The 16,715-nt window shown below is 42.0% G+C and overlaps 1 protein-coding gene across 1 annotated transcript; it reads right to left on the reverse strand.

The window, feature by feature from the left end:
- Window positions 1–8,644: 8,644 nt before the first annotated feature.
- eif6 (eukaryotic translation initiation factor 6) lies at window positions 8,645–16,343 on the reverse strand. The gene is made up of 7 exons (XM_084063281.1): window positions 16,251–16,343; window positions 14,866–15,025; window positions 12,470–12,555; window positions 11,355–11,530; window positions 10,635–10,811; window positions 9,988–10,172; window positions 8,645–9,466 (listed from the first exon to the last, which is right to left on the reverse strand). The coding sequence occupies exons 2-7, from the start codon at window positions 14,970–14,972 to the stop codon at window positions 9,457–9,459; spliced, it is 741 nt and encodes a 246-aa protein (XP_083919407.1). The 5' UTR covers window positions 14,973–15,025; window positions 16,251–16,343; the 3' UTR covers window positions 8,645–9,456.
- Window positions 16,344–16,715: the final 372 nt, after the last annotated feature.

A 16,715-nucleotide genomic window follows, 5' to 3' on the forward strand; every position in this document is an offset into this window, starting at 1 on the left:
GTCTTGCAACAGACACCCTCCTCCAGGCGACCCAACGAGGCTGCTAATTGGGGGTTAGGGTTAGCCTGGCACTAGCCAGACCGACAACGCGGATCCACTCACACAGGGCATGTGTGAATGGAAAACGTGAATCCACGCCATCAGTCTGGCCGATGCCAGGCCAGGTTAGTTTAGATGTTGCAGCTGTACTGCTGTAGGCACTGTGGGTTGCCTCCGGGCCTTGCTTCTCCCTCGTCTGACCAGAAGTAGGAGCTTTTCTGTGCGTAGCGTCGTTGTTGCTGCTGGGCACAAACATCTCACTCTGCCTTGATGGATTAAACCCTCCCTACTAGACTAATTGGTTTAGAACCTTTACTTTACCCCTAGCTGCTACAGAGTGAATTCACCCTGGCATGTAAAGGCACCATCATCAATATTGAGATCTGTAAGGATTGCAGTTATTGGGGTTTACTTTTATTATAGGTCTTGCGACAGTTGAAAGGGTGAACAACCACAAATAGGGACAGGTGGATATCAGAAATGACTGTTTATGTGCATAGTTAAAAACATTATGTACCTATGTTCTCTTCATCGTTTTGTCTTGTATGTTGGTGGGATTGTTTTGATTGTGTATATTGTTTTGTGTACATAAGTATCATGTGATAAATAACGGTCAAATAAATGTAGAGGAGTAAACATTTGCCTCTGACATAGTGGAGTAGAAGTGTTAAGTATAAGAAAACACTCACACAAAGTGCAGTATTTGAGTTAATGCACTTGGTTATTTTATCTAATCTCTGTAGGTTGTCTCATGGTCGTTGACGATCAGGCCCATCACCATCATGTCTTCAGCATTTGGTTCCACTGGACAAAATCTACAGTCAACATTTACATTAGTGTATTGAAGTAGCATTTCACACATTTCACATGTCAGCTATGGGATGTAGATTTTAATTTTGTATTATTTTTTTTGCATACTGTAGACATAACCTTTTATGTCTTTTGTATTGGACCGTTGTCACAAGTGGTCCTACCTTCTATGAATTGAGTACAAAGGACCCCAATGGAAACAAACCATAGGCTTTCTTGGGTTTAAAGTCCTCTTAACAGACCTTGCATTGAACTGTGCTTCCCTGTGCTTGTCTCTGCAAACTGTTGATAAAGTATTCAATCAATCAATCCTTTCTTGTGACGTAGTAGATAACTCTTATCATAAGGTGGCACTATGAGCCTGCACGCTGACGTATAAGAAATGTTAAACATGTTCACTAGGGAGACTGAGGTCAAAAGTAACAGGGCCCAGGGGGCAAATGTAACACAATCAATAATTCTAATCAGAAACAAGCTAGAGGGATGAGACTTCTTCTGCACATGCTCAGTAGGGAACTCTCTCTGTCTATATCTCAGCAGAAGTTTTTAAAAAAAATAGATTTTGAGGTGTAAAAGCCCATTTTTTGATGTACCAATTTTGATGTACCAATTTAAACTTAGATTAATTGTATCTATATTATTGGTTACAAACTAACATTAGCAGCCTATGCTAGTATAGGTGTTTCTTACATTTAAATAAAAAATAGACATGAACTAGAAAAAGTGCTCCTCGGAGCACAGGTCTCCGCCAGGTCAGGTAGGTTATCAAAACAAGCCACTACTGCAAACTTTAGATGTCAATCTTAGCCAATGAGGATGGAATATGAAAAATCAAACACATCCGTCTTGATCACATGTCTATGGAGATCATGTGTACCGATTTGCGTGAAATTTGGATAAAATCGGTAGAAGTAATATAAAAAAATGTGTTTTACTTAAGTCGGCCTCCTGGTGGCGCTACAAAAGGCAAATGTAAAAAAATGCAGGGCAAAGGTTTTTCCTTGACCTCTAGGGAGTGTGCATACAAAGTTTTACACAGATCGGTGCAGTTATAGGTAAAAACACAAATCGGCCTGTTATAGCGCCACCATGAAGCTGATGAAAATTTTCAAGTGGCATTTCTTCCTCAGCATAGTGGAAATATGCGTGCAAAATTTCACGGAAATTGCATGCTGTGTTCATGATTTGAGGCATTTTGTTGAAAACGAAGCACTCCTGCAAACTTTGGAAGCCATTTTTTGCCAATCAGGATAGAATATGACAAATCTGAAAGACCCGTTTTGTTAAATGACTATAGAGATGCTGTGTACCGATTTGCGAGATTTTTGGACAAAATCTGTAGGAGTAATGTAAAAAAATATGTTTTGCACAAATCGGCCTCCTGGTGGCGCTATAAAAGGCCCATGTGAAAATTTGGGGCAGAAGTTCGGAATTGGCATCCAGGGAGTCTGTGTGCACAGTTTCGCTGCGATCAAGCCAACGGTGGCGGAGATTAGCTGGTCACAGACGGACGGACGGACACACGGACACGCGGACACAAGGACACACGAACGGACGGACGGGGTGGAAAACATACTCTCTCGCCATGCCTTTCGGCCTGGCGGAGACAATAAAAAAAAAGATTAATAATAATACATTGAAATCTAATTCTAATTAAAATAAAAATAATTCTAATTATATGAAAGTTCTTAAGTAACAACGTTAAATTATAAAAATGAATATTACTTTTGTGATGTGGTTTTATTTGATATATAATGTGTGTTAATATGACTTATTTTTGCAGCGTTACAATTGCCCCCAACCACTGTTATAATTGCCCCATCACAGGGCCAATTGTAACACTCTGACTTATTGCATGTGTGTGTGTGTGTTCTTAGATCAAAGTATGACTACTATATTTCAAACAGTCTGTGAATTATGAAGGAAAATGTAAATAGTGTTACTTTTGACCCCGGTCTCCCCCCATACATAAAAAATAAACATTCGCTCATTAGTTGCTGCTTCATGTGCAACATAGTTACTATAGATGAAAGCAGAGGAGGACAAGCCAGACACTCCAGTAAATCAGGCTTGAGGTTACAGCAATGTTGCACCATGTACAGTATATAAAAATGTTATGCACCACGGTATCAGTATATTATAAAGTTATGCACCATGTACTTGTATAATATAATGTTATGCATGTGGAATAATAGTATATTATATATAATGTTATGCACCATGTAATAGTATGTTATAATGTTGTGCACCGTATATGAGTATACTGCATTATAATGTTATACAATGTGTATATCCTAAGGAACCACATCACCAAAATAGCCTTCTTCCACCTTAGGAACATTGCCCGTCTCCGGCCCTCCCTGACATCCTCTGCTGCCCAAACACTCATCCTTCATTACATGGCATCACCTCCAAAGCCCTAAATAAACTCCAATATGTTCAAAACCCTGCTCACTACACCCGCTCCAGAGACCATATCACACCAGTGGTGTGATATGGTCCTACCTGTCAAACAAAGAATCCACTTTAAAATGCTGCTCACCACCTACAGTATGTTATACTGTAGCTGTAATATTATACTGTAGGTGTAATATTATAGTAGGTGTAATATTATAGCGTATACTATACTGTAGGTGTAAAATCAACACTGCTTATTAAGCAGTGTTGATTTGGACAGCATTTTTTAAATTTAGTTTTAGTCATAGTATTTTGAATAAAATTCATATTTTAGTCATCTGAAATGCTTTAGTTTTTTGTCTAGTTTTAGTTGACTGAATGTCATAAGATTGTAGTCGACTAAATACATTTGATTTAGTCGACTAAAATGTATTTTGGCGGGCCTTGATGGCATCGTAATGGCTGATTTTACACTTGGTTGCAAGCTGAAAATAGCCGATCTACATAAGCTCACAACGCGTTGCAGCGCGACGCGTTGTGAGCCTGTAGATCTGCTATTTTTGGAGTGTAACACCCTAGCAACCAACCATAAAATAAAATAAAATAGTATTAGTCGACAAAATCAACACTGCGCTCCACAACCTGGCTCCCTACCTCTCTGACCTCCTCATGTTCCATCTCATTCCCTCAGGTCAGGTCCAGTGATGCGGCCTCCTGGAGGTCCTCCTGCGGTCCTCCTGGAGGTCCCCAAGACCAGGCTCCCAACCTGGGGGCTTTCTCTGTGGCTGCCCCCTCCCTCTGGAATGCACTCCCCAAACATATCAGAGTCGCCCCTCCCTGCCTATACCTTCAAAACCGCCCTGACAACCCACCTGTTCAGAATTTCCTTTCCGACTTGACTTTGATTTCAACCCATTTAATTCTTATCTTATTAACTAAATTGATTTTTCCCCCCCTAAAGATGTTGTTCTCTTTTTTCTCCTCCCCAGTACAGTGGTATGATTATACAATGATGCTAAAAGGATAAAACAAAAAATAACTTGGGCTTGTTTCCAGTGTGGTCCTGTGTGGGGCTCCCTCTAGTGTTGTGCCTGTGTATGTCTCACGTTATTGAAGTAGTTTGACAGGTACATGTAGCCTGGTAAACCCTCCCTCCGGAAATCTCATTTCCATACTCCTGAAATCAAATGGAAATGAGATTTCCGGATGGAGGGTTTACCAGGCTAAGGTACATGGGCATCCCTGATCCTTTGAGTATCTTGTAGACCAGGCTCATTGCAAGTAGCTGTAGGTAGGCTACTCTGTCCTCTACCCCCTGAGCCATCCCACCCTAGTGTAGCAGGGCGGTATGAATTAATATATCTATATAGCCAACTACGCCACCTGGGGAGTTGCACCCCAGGAAATAGGTATAATATAAACCAGGAAATATGTATAATATAAACCAACCGCCTGAACATATATTGCTCCTCACACAAGTTCGTTTGTACAATTAATTTAAAGGCAGAAACAGTGTTTATACAGGTACAAAAAGCTTTATTGTATTAAAATCTCAATAATAAAATAACTTGACATTCATTATCTAAAACAATAGGACAATGCACTTGCAGCACTTCATAATAAAACCTATTTGCCTATATAGGGCCAGTACTGGGGGGTTAAGGGGGAGGATGAGCAGGCCGGCTGACCCAGAGGAGGGGCACCCCAATATGGCACAGCAATACAGAACTAAAATGACTTCAACTAAAAGCACAGCAACAGGGGAGGGGGGAATTACCACAACCCAACTGGGCAGCCGTCACCTGCTCCCTCGCACCAAGGGGTCCCCAGCCACAGGCCTGCAAGACAGGAAATAAAGCTTTAGGCAGTGCCAGGAAAATAGATTTGGCTTGGATTAGGTGATATATGTATAATATATATATAGTATATCATATATATATTATAATAGAATGCCATCTGTGGGCCTAGTCTCACCAAAATAAGCAATAACACAAAATAAGCAATAATCACAAAATAGCACTAAACAAAAGCAATAATAGGCAAATAACATAAGCAATAATGCAAAATATACAATAAACAAAATAAACCAGAAGTCTGGTGGTGAGCCTGAGTGTGTGGATCAATGCGTCAGCAAAGAGTACTTTAACCCATATAAGGGCATGAGCTCGGCTGAGCCACGTTGTTCCACGGCCGTTTAGGAACGGGGGGAGGGGAACCTCAGAGAGTGGAGCGTCTGTGTAATACGTGGGAAATTCAAACCCCGCAAAGCAGCAGCAGGTATCACGGTGCCTGAAACGATAAATGGCCCCGTCATTCTACCAATTTATAATACTAATGTTCATCAAGACAGGAGCAGAGAGACAGACAGCAACGTACCGCAATGCAGCAAAGGCGGAAGCCACGATGGCCCGCTTGCAGCGGCGGACACCGGTAGAATAAACTGTAGTAATAATAAAGGCCATGATTATTATAGTGCCTGCCTGACATCGAATTAACTTGTTATACTGCGGAGAAGGAGGACCACCAACATACCAGTTGTGCAGCGTGAAGCAGCACGCATGCCCGGCGCAAAACACCAACCAGCTGGGTAGACACACCGGGGCTACAAAGACACAAACGGTCATGGTCAAGTTCAAGACCATGCCCTACGCAGCATAAAACAATAGCATAAACAGCAAGATGGAGAGACATACCTGCGCTGATGCGCGATGTGAACACAGGCGAGCCCAACAGGCCAGCCTGGACGGATCATAGACCAGTGTGGAGGGGACAGACAGCTAACTGTGTTTGGAGGTGTGTTGCTTTTATACTGTTGCCAATCAGCCCACTGATGAGTGGGCGGAGGCTGGGCCGTGGGTAGAGTGGGAGCCAACGCCCATCCTGCTACACTAGCATAATGAGCAGGGGTTAGATGAGTTGTAGGTGTGAGGCCAAGTAATAACCTGAGCAGTTTGTTTTGAGAGGTCTGAAACATTGTTTTTAATGCCTTTGTGGTGCCAGATTGCCATGAGGTGCATGTAGGCCTATAGTCAAAATGAGTGCTCCATCCAGAGCAATGGTTCTCAAACTTTTTCATGTCAAGGACCCCCAAAATGATGTGTATTGTATTTGGCCGCGGACCCCCATGTCAAAATATTTTGTTCCAGGGACCCCCAGAAGCAAAGTGAGCAAAGTTTTGAGTTACAAATGTTCGCTTTAAAACATATTAAATTCAAAGATTTGTACAAATATTCACGATTTTTCAAAATGAGCAGTTCTACAAGCTCAAAGCGCGGCACTCGGTGCCACGCTATGAGCTTGTAGATTTTTGAATGGCCAAAGTATAAAAGGTTAAAGTGGTTAAAATTATTCTGATGCTATTTTAACATATTTTGCTGGGGACCCCCTGGAACCCCCCAAAGGACCCCTAGGGGTCTCCGGACCCCACTTTGAGAAACAACGATCTAGAGAACTTCCTACTGACCTATGAGGAGATCCTGGCCCAAAAAAGGAAAAGTTCTATATAAATTCAAAGTATTATTATCATTATTATTAAATCCCTGACTATACTGTATAAACACATCATTTTTAGACAATAACACCATTGCCCAGCTGTACTGAAACAAAAAAATCACACCTGTGTGAAGGTAGCGGCGCCTTTGATACATTTTGTCATCAATAAGTGTTTATAATGTGTTTATAGCCACGTGTCACGTGAAGCTTGACCAATCACTTTGTTGACGTGTCTGACCAATCAGAACGTTGACGCAAAAGCCAGGTATAGAGGGCTAATATCCGCTCTGAGCGCCGCTAAAAAACAAGTGAGGTCAGAGGAGGCGATGGTGACATCTAAAGGCAATTTAACACAAAAACAATTCAAAGTGCTCTGTGGAAGAGGACTAAGATTATCATATGGAGTAACAGCACCATCATGTGGTTAGAAAAGGCTAGTACATAGCATTTATAACAATGTGAGCACTGTAAACCAGATAACAGACTTTTGAACATGTTTCTCATGACGTTTATTCTATAATAATGTAGATGATTTACTGTATACCATGTGTTGATACCATGATTTGTATATTAATATATCTTTGCATGTAGTGGATTTATGTATGGTATTTAATTTACGGTATAGTGTAAAAAAAAAAAAAAAAAAAAAAAAAAAAGACAAAACAATGTGAAAGTGTTCTCTTAAAGTTAAGCAAACAGTGAATAAAGTACACCTATCCAAAGTTAAAAATGAGACAAATGCTAACAGGTTGAAGACATTGGCACAAGAGTCATTGTTCAGGTCTCTGATAGCCTTGAGGGGTGAACATTGCTCCCTCACCAAGGAAATGATCCTTTTAGCCCAAATGTCTCGCTGTACCTTGTGCTATTTGCATTTCTGTCTAATAAAGTATTCAATCAAATGTAGGCCCCTAGTGCGTATGAAAATACGCACTAGGGGCCGAAGCTATTTTCAGTGCCCCATCGTACCACAAAGTTTAAATCGGTCATTAGTTTCTTGTGGGTGGCCTGACATAGTATTCACTTAGTATCCACATGGTATTCACTTAGTATCCAAATTGTGTTCACTTAGTCGAGTTATCAAAAATTAAGGACATTTTGAGGAGAAATTACAATTCAATTTCATTTTCTTTTAAATAATCAATTAAATTGATTAGCTTGATTTACTGTTACACCCCTAGTTAAACCTGACCTCAAAATGTCTAACCCAAACCCCAAACCCTTTCCTAATTGTAAGCCTAACTCCAATCATTTTTAACCATAAAACATTTTCTCTTCTAAGGACCAATTAAATGGTCCTCCTAATGTCTATTTCCCAAGTCCTACTATACTTGTGGACATTTAACCCTCACTAGTACAGTACACACATGTGCGCGTAATGCAGGCATCTGTGTGCACTCACTCCGAAGTAGCTAGGTTTGAGTATTGTCAGTCTGAAAACCAGTACTCACTGTACTTTTAACCACTTGGGACGCATTTGTTTTCCGGGGGGAACATTAGCCAAAAATAGCAGATCTACAAGCTCACAACACATCACAATAGAGTGCATCGTTAGCTTGTAGATCGGCTATTTTAAGTACAGCACCAACTCAGGTCCAGTTTAGAACAGGCCAAGACCCCTTAGCTGAGAGAGATGAAGCAGGGATCCCCACTACATGTTCAATACAATTGTGTTGCAGATGAAACTTTTTCATAGACGTTTGACAGCACTATCATCATGGTTGTGTAAATTCATGTTTTTGGTTTGTTGACCTTTCTTCTATTAACAAGTTGGATCCATGTTTGAAAACAAAAACCTTTGCGTTTTGATGATATATTGATATATTTCCGGTTAATTGCACCAGCCCTACAGTATAATGGCTAGACCCAAATCAAGTGAAAAGTCATGACTACAGTGATTCACCAAGAAAAAAAAGAACAAACATTTATTGCATCTGTTGATGAATTAAAAGACACATGAATGCATGGATGAGCGAGTTTACAAGACAGGTCCGAAGAGAGAGGCTTGATCCCCATTCATCTCATCCATGTAACCAGTTCCCCAGGTGAAGCTTCATTTTCAGCCAATGACACAAAGACTTGACATAAAAAACAAACAAAACATTCTACATTTGCCCAAACTGCACATAACCGAATGTCGAGTTTCTGTTTGGAATTCACACCATTGAGTTATTTTTTCTTCAACATTTAGGCCACAAATATAATGCTCACATTTATTTTTCTTACCTCTAAAAATAGACAAAGAAGTCATTCATATGATACTGATTTGACTGCTCCACATACTGTACTGTCCCTGTACTCATTCTGAGGTCCGGAAGCAGCTGGGGAACATTGTTGAATTTTGCAGAGCACTGTGGGCCTTTAAAGAGGTGATAATGATGTCAAGATTGTTTGAGACTGCATCCATTTTTTGGTGAGGTCACTAAAAGGTTTTAACCTCAACGCTTCCATCAGAAATTCGAACTGTGACAAAAAAAAAAAGTGGTGGTCGTGGAAGGAGGTGTTTTGATAGAAATAGAAGCTTAATTTATGATTGACACAACGATGGTGTCACTTGCCAAACATTTTGGCAAGTGACACCATCATGTGATGCAAGTTTGAATGTTTAGGTCCCAAGCTTTAAGGTCTTATAGCAGCTTGTTGTTGGTGTCCATCTCTCAGACCTGGGCAGACGTGTCGCAGCACAAATCTTCACAACGGCAGGGCAGTGGACACCGTTTATGTCAGGCTGTAGGGGACGAGAAGGAGGCCAAAGGGTTCAAATATACAGTTTTTTTTTTTACATTCACAACAGAAAAAAGTAAGATCTACAAATGAAGCCATTATTATATGGCTGAAGCTGTGAACAGAAAATGACATACACAGTAAACTCCAGTGTGATCATGATTTGTGGCTCAATTAACATTAAATGCCCTCAAATTTGTTGGTGACTTTCTAGTAGTCAAATAATTGATTAGTTAATGTATAAAAACTCTATTATGCTGAGGAATTAGGTGCAAAAGTCAGCATGAAGTAGTTTTAACAAATTAACTCTTAATTGTAACACACACAGCTATGTGTAGTGGTGCGTCATGGTGTTCATTTGGTGATTTATGTTACATGTGTTTTGCTTGTGTGGGAGTGCTGTGCCTTATGCTGTGTTACACAACGGTGTTGTGCAGTAAAAAATGGACCGTCTCCAAGCGCGTTGCGTGCTCGTAGATTGGCACTATGTGTATTTCTGCGGTAAGAGGGGCGTGTGGTTTTTACCTGTCAATCAGCGAGTCTCTCATGGTTGTGGCGATGGCGGAGGGCTGGGCGTCGTCGCTCAGCTTGAAGACGCTCTCGATGACGGACAGCTCGGTGCTGGTGGTGTCCAGGCCGCAGAACGCACACCAGTCGTTGACCACCATGCCCGCCGCGATCACCTCGCTGCCTCTGTTAACTGTACCGGCCTGTGGTTGGGGACACAATGGAGGGACGAATGTAAACCACTTTCAACCTGGCGTCCATATCTTGGGCTAGGCCTGTCACGATCCTATATCGTCTGTCGGGCGGAAACCTCATATGTCCAAAACTGTTACTTTTCAGGATTCAAAAATAGCATAAGTAGCAGATCTACAAGCTCAAAACGTGTCGCTTCGCAAACCGCTTCGAGCTTGCAGATCTGCTACTTTTGATGCCATTGTGAGACGCTGTAGTATGATCAAGTAGGGCGTTCATTTACGAATTAACACAAAAAGGTCGAATATGGAGAGAAGAGGTTTCGGCCCGACAGCAACTACATTACAATTGCCCAATGGGTGGGTGGGCCGGTCGGTGGACGACGCCGCCATCGTCTCGGACACACTACATCTAAAACGTGCTCAGACAGCCAGCCAGAACCGGACAGGACAGAACCGGTCTCACACACTCACCACCAGGGGAACTTGGAGTAGAGATGACAGCTCGTCCTGGTCCTCTATGGAGGTCTTGGGGTGGACCAGTCCACCCTGGTTGGAGAAGGCACAGTAGGAGCCCACCAGCACCTGCTCCGCCACCGTCTGACGAAACACCTCCACCTTCAGGGTGTCTGCTAGGATCTCCTCCGTTTCCTGTACAGGGAGAGACAGTGAGTGTGTTTTCTGAATATTGGTGCTTTTCCCTTTACACAGCTCAATTCGACCAGAATAGGGATGTTAGGGTTCAAGTAGGCCTGTCACAATCATTACATAATCGCCTAATGGCAATTATTTGAGATAATCGCAATATTCTTTTGCATAATCGTCATAATCCTTACCATATATATATATTTTTTGGAAATAGCAGATCTACAAGCAGATGGGACGCGTTCTGAGCTCTATCGGATATGTCCACTATTCATGTTTGTTTCTTTAAGTATAAAGTTATTACATTATGCAAGTTATTTGTCGTATCTGCACTGTGCACCTTTAGTTTACAAAGCCTAGTAAAAGCCAAACAGAACATTTATTTTTATTCATAATGTTCCTTGGTTCAATGACAAAAAACTATTAGTTGGGCGACAATTAATCGTCAAGTAAAATGTCATAATCGTGACAGCCCTAGATTCAAGTAGTCATATACCATGTCCAGGTCAGGGTGGACCAGCGCCACGTAGTAATAATAAAGTCATATACCCTGTCCAGGTCGGGGTGGACCAGCGCCACGTAGTCGTTACAGGCGATGACGTTCCCCAGAGCAGAGAGTCTCTCCTCTACTCTCTGGATCCTGGCTGTGTCTGGCAGGCAGTTCCTCATGTGTTGGAGCTCCTGGTCCGTTGTGTTGTTGGGCACTAGGAGACCGTGGCGGTTACCTGGAGATGACGACATTACAGCTGATTTGTGGAATATACACTTTATATTGACCATTATTCCCATCCCAACAGTTTAGCAGTATTGCCATGTTGGTAATATGCTGAAGCAGTGGATCTCAACCTGTGGGTTGGGACCGGCAGGTGAGTTTCAACATGATTTTTTTTGGGGGGGGGGGGGGGGGGTCTCTAGATGACAATGAAGTGACAATGTTTAGGACTTTTAAGACCTTTTTAATACCTAAAAAGAAAAGAAAAGAAACAGCCTAAAAAAAGGTTGAGAACCACTGTGCTGAAGTACAGAGTAAACTGTTGCACCCTTCGTTGTCCTTTGTTCAGGGTTGGACAATAGGTGCGGAGGTCTTGCTTTGTAATGTTGTTATGTCCACACCCCACCATTGCCATGGTGATGTCTTTTGAGTAGTGGCCGTGATGGACCCGATTCTCAGCACCTGAGCTGGTCTATAGCCATATAAGAGCAACTTGTGATCCACTCATACAGCACTGATGAAGGTCCTATGACCGAAACATTTGCTGTTTTTTTTGTACCTTTCACTATGAGCACAGAGCACTTCATGAGCATGTTAAAACAGAACTGCAAACACTTCCATGTGTACATATTTACAACATAAGGTCTAATTAACCAAATATGGAGGGATGGCGGGACAGTGGATCTGAGATTATGAATTGACAATTCAAATTGTGATGAATCTCCACCAAAAACAAATGTTCACAGTATGTTTAACATATTCAGAGATATATACTTCCTTTGGCTACGGTGGGCACAGGTAAGTTGGCGCTGATCGGTCCAGTGGTTTCCAGGATTAGGTGTGGACAGACACACACCACAACACTCTTCTAGACAGCTCGGCCCCTCTGTGCCACACCGTAAAAATGACCAAATGGCCATCATCCCTCAGTGTATGCTTCAGTCACACTCACCTACACACATCCTCCCTATGATCCGGCAGCCAGCTATGGAGGCATGTACCACTGGTATGGTTTCTGAAAGCTCCCCCTCAAAGACACTGTCAACAACACAACACAGGTAGCATGTTAGGGTGCAGTCACTTCAAAGACACTGTCAAAGTACAACAAAACACAAATAGCATGTTGGGGTGCATTCACTTCAAAGACACTGTCACCGTTAAACAACAGCGGTAGTATGTCAGGGTAGCCTGACACTCAGCCTGAATTTTCATTTCGTTTCACTCCATTATTCAGTCTGAAAGCCCTCTCAATGCAGCCGATTGCTGAGATGGGGGCGTGGCCAAAGTTTTTTTTTAAAAAGACTCTTTGGCGATTGGTTCATACTGGATTATCCCGATCCCGATTCGTCGTACAGATTTTCAACCGAGACTGAGACCTCCTATGAGAGCGTCACCAGACCAGAATCGCCTGAAGATATTTTTTTAATGGGCGTGGCTAGCGATTTACGGGCTGGAGCCAGGCTAATGTCAGGGTGCTTTCACATCAAAGACACTATGATGTATAACACAGGTAGCATGTTAGAGTGTGTGTAAAGTACCACTGGTTCTCAAACTTTTTCATGTCAAGGACCCCCCAAAATGACATGCATTTGGCCACTACGCCAGTGGTACAGAACAACATTACTAATGTGAAAGCCGAGTGTCAGGAAAGTGGAGTGGGGGCAGTTGCATTTAGGCAGCTGGCCTGGTACACAGAAATCGTACCCAATATGAAAATGCCCTTTGACTCACATTAATGACAGGAAATGTAGTTAATGAAAATTGGATCACTTGTTCACTTGATCACAGATTAAGGATTTCTATCTAGAACGTACACCACAGAATGGAATAGTTTTGAAAATCATGCTGGCAGCAACTCTTGCTTCTCTCTTGCAAGCTACTGGTGAATTTTAAAAATCCACTTGACCACTTTGGCAATCTCCTCAGCCTTGTCAGCAATGGCTGTATTAATACATTACTTTCATCTAAAGTGGGATTCATCTGAAGTTGGATTAAGTATCCCCATGGGGTGTTTTACATTAATGGCTGGCTTTAATGAAGATGGAGACAGGTACAGGGCATCTCAATTGTAACTTGAAAGTTACCAGCACAGCAATAAGCTCTCACAAAATCCAATCTCCACGGTTCACGCTCGACAGCTCTCCCGAAGAAAGCTGCCAACAATATTACTGACGGAGCAGCAGAAATAAGCTTAGCTATCCGGAGCTTAAGAGCCAACGTTGATCAGAATCGGCTTATTGCCAAGTCTATGAGTTGTATGCAAGGAACTTTTAATGCAAAGGGCAACTTTAAGTTCAAATTGGCACACAACAACTTGTATATGCAGGTATTGCAGTCAAGTGTTGCGAGATGTATGATAACGATGTCACCCTTTGTGTGATGTGCAATCAAGGATGATATTGTAGCCATATCACAAAAAGCTGCATTAATTCACCAAATTCCCTGGCTGCTGATTCGGGATCCTGTTCAGATTTTCACAATATGGATTGAAGAAGGTAAAGATCTGTACTTGGAGGCATTAAAAACACAGGTAGCATCTTTCCAGTCCAGCTCTAGGCTTTTATTTGAAGACTGTCCAGGAGGTTGCCTGCTTCCAGGAGTTTTTATCAAGCAGGCATGTCAAACAAGGTGGTTTCCATACAATAAACTCGCTATTTTTGTGAAATTAAATTACATTTTTATACGCCTGTGATTTAACACCCCCCCCCCCCCCCCCCCGTGTATGAAACATAATTTTAAGCCTCCGCTACGATAATTCAACATTTCCCACCTGGCAACACTGTTTACAGTGAGTGGATGTACGATATTGTCAGTGGATGGCATCATACAGGGTGTGTTACCATAGATTGTGTTATCATTATCAATGCTGTAGCCTTACACCTAGAAACATTACATTGACTTAATACACAGCTTGGTTGAACGCTTGATTCTGATTGGTCAATCGCTGAATTCAACTGTGTGTCATTTCTAAATAATGACCGGTGAGCTCCATAACAGACCGCTATCTAACCAAAGGCTCAAGAGCATCTGCAGCATCTGCTGCGCTGCTTGATTTTGTGCTGTATCCAACATGACAGCCATGTAAACAAACACGCCATGTCATTTACACCTAAACATTGCTGTTTTTGAAAACATTCGAAGCGAGAAATGGACGATGCATTAACCGAAAATGTGATTTTACACTTCCTTGTTTTCCGAGGCGACCGTGTCGCGCTGGACGGACGGTCAGCGCAAACATAAATCAATTTGGGGGTCCTTGACATGAAAAAGTTTAAGAACACACTGCTGAAGACCCACGATATTACAGAGACTAAAGGATCCAGAAAAGTGGCCATTTCATTCATTCACCTGTAGAAGTTCTCAGAGCCTCCTATGGCCACCAGACAGTAGGTGTTGGTGAGCTTGGCGAAGCATCCAATCTCATTGTTCTTCTCAAACGCAGCTCTGACCGCCATGATGATGATGCTGATGATGATGACTCCGCAGCAGTGAATGTTATTTTATGATCCTGAAATGGGGAGAAGAGGAGAGGTGGGGTAAGCAAGCTGGGTCTACACTTCATCTTGCAACGGTGTGTCGCTTGCCAAAAATGAACAGATCTACAAGCCAACAACTTTGGACTGTCACATATATTACATAATCGTCTTATCTCTTTTATTTGACATGCATGATCGTCATAACGGTTTCCAAGTTGAAATGGTGTTGCTATAGCAGATCTTCAAGCTCACAACACATCACAAAGCAACGCGTTGCGAGCTTGTAGATCAGCTATTTCCACAAATGTTGTTTATTGTAAAGTATAGCTATTAAATAATGTCAGTCATGTTTTTGTATATCCAAGTCAGGGGTCTTCCAACGTGTTTCAGTCAAAGGTGAGAGAGAGATGAAGCAGGGACCCCCACTACATATTGGATTCATGTTTAAAGTGTATTTTCATTTTCAGACATTAACCACTTAAACCCTCAATACTTAGTAAACTTGATCTTTGGCTCTGTACTTGGTTTGCTCTTTTTTCCGTCTACACCCAACCTCTTTGCCGAAAACAGCAGATCTACAAGCTCACAACGTGCTGTGAGCTTGTAGATCTGCTATTTTCGGTGAACGTTCCCCCCAGAATAGGGATGCTAGGGTTCAAGTGCTTAATGTAAAAAATAAAAAAGGTAAAGTTCCCATCACACAACGATTTGGTGCCCCCCCTGTAGTATCCCGGACCACCTGTTGAAGACCCCTGATCTAAGTTATTTGTCATATCTGCCCTGTGTAATTGTTGTTTACGAAGCCTAAAAAGCCAAGCAGACATTCAAATCCCAAAGATCATTAATCGCAAATATGTGTGTGACAACTAATGGTCAAGTAAAAATGTCATGATAGTAGTCATTCTGAGACCGCCTTAGCCCCGTTTGGAACCTCACCACGATAGCTCATCTCGGGCTATATGACTGCAGTGCATATACTTTCCCCATTTTCTTAAACTATTATTACATTTTGACACTTGCTTTGGTAGCGTAAACGTATGTTTTCTCATGCCAATGACGCTCCTTTGAATTGAAATGTACTGCAGACAGTTATGGAACCGCGCCGGGCTATCTGGTTAGCGAGCTTTACAAGAGTTCCACCACAGTTTACTAGACATTATCTGATCAAAATGGACACAAGGAGACGTTAGGACATAACAGCGGGTACTCATTGTTTAATTCTACTGATATAATATGCTCAGACAGCGGTATATTTACCTGAGGAAGGAGAGAGAAGGCTGGTTTCGTCGCGGCCTCCTTCACATGCGTGTTGCTTACAAACCTCACGTGTTTCACTTCCGCATCAGCAGCAGTGTTGCCAGATTTTGAGAGAGAAATAAGCAACCAGGGCTAGGAAAACAAGCACAAAAGAAGTCATGTACTGGCCTTTTCCTCCGAGGTGGAAAGACTGGTGACGCGAGGTTAGTACTGGCCTAACTTTAGGCCACATGAGCACTTTGAACCTACCATATAAATATGCGCCGGCTATTTTAAAACAACGTTGTCGTGAGCTGCTATGTTCAAAAACTCTTGCAATAAAATGTGGAATGTTTGGAATGTTTTTTTGAAACAGTCTAACAACACAAATGCTCTCTGCCACAAAACATTTTCGTGAAAATATTTGAGAACCACTGGTTTAAATAATAATTAAAAAAATTGGAAGCAAGCCTAAATAAGCAAGTC

This window comes from Gymnoscopelus microlampas, assembly GCF_963454915.1.
Source record: "Gymnoscopelus microlampas genome assembly, chromosome: 7".
NCBI classification, from domain to species: Eukaryota; Metazoa; Chordata; class Actinopteri; order Myctophiformes; family Myctophidae; genus Gymnoscopelus; species Gymnoscopelus microlampas.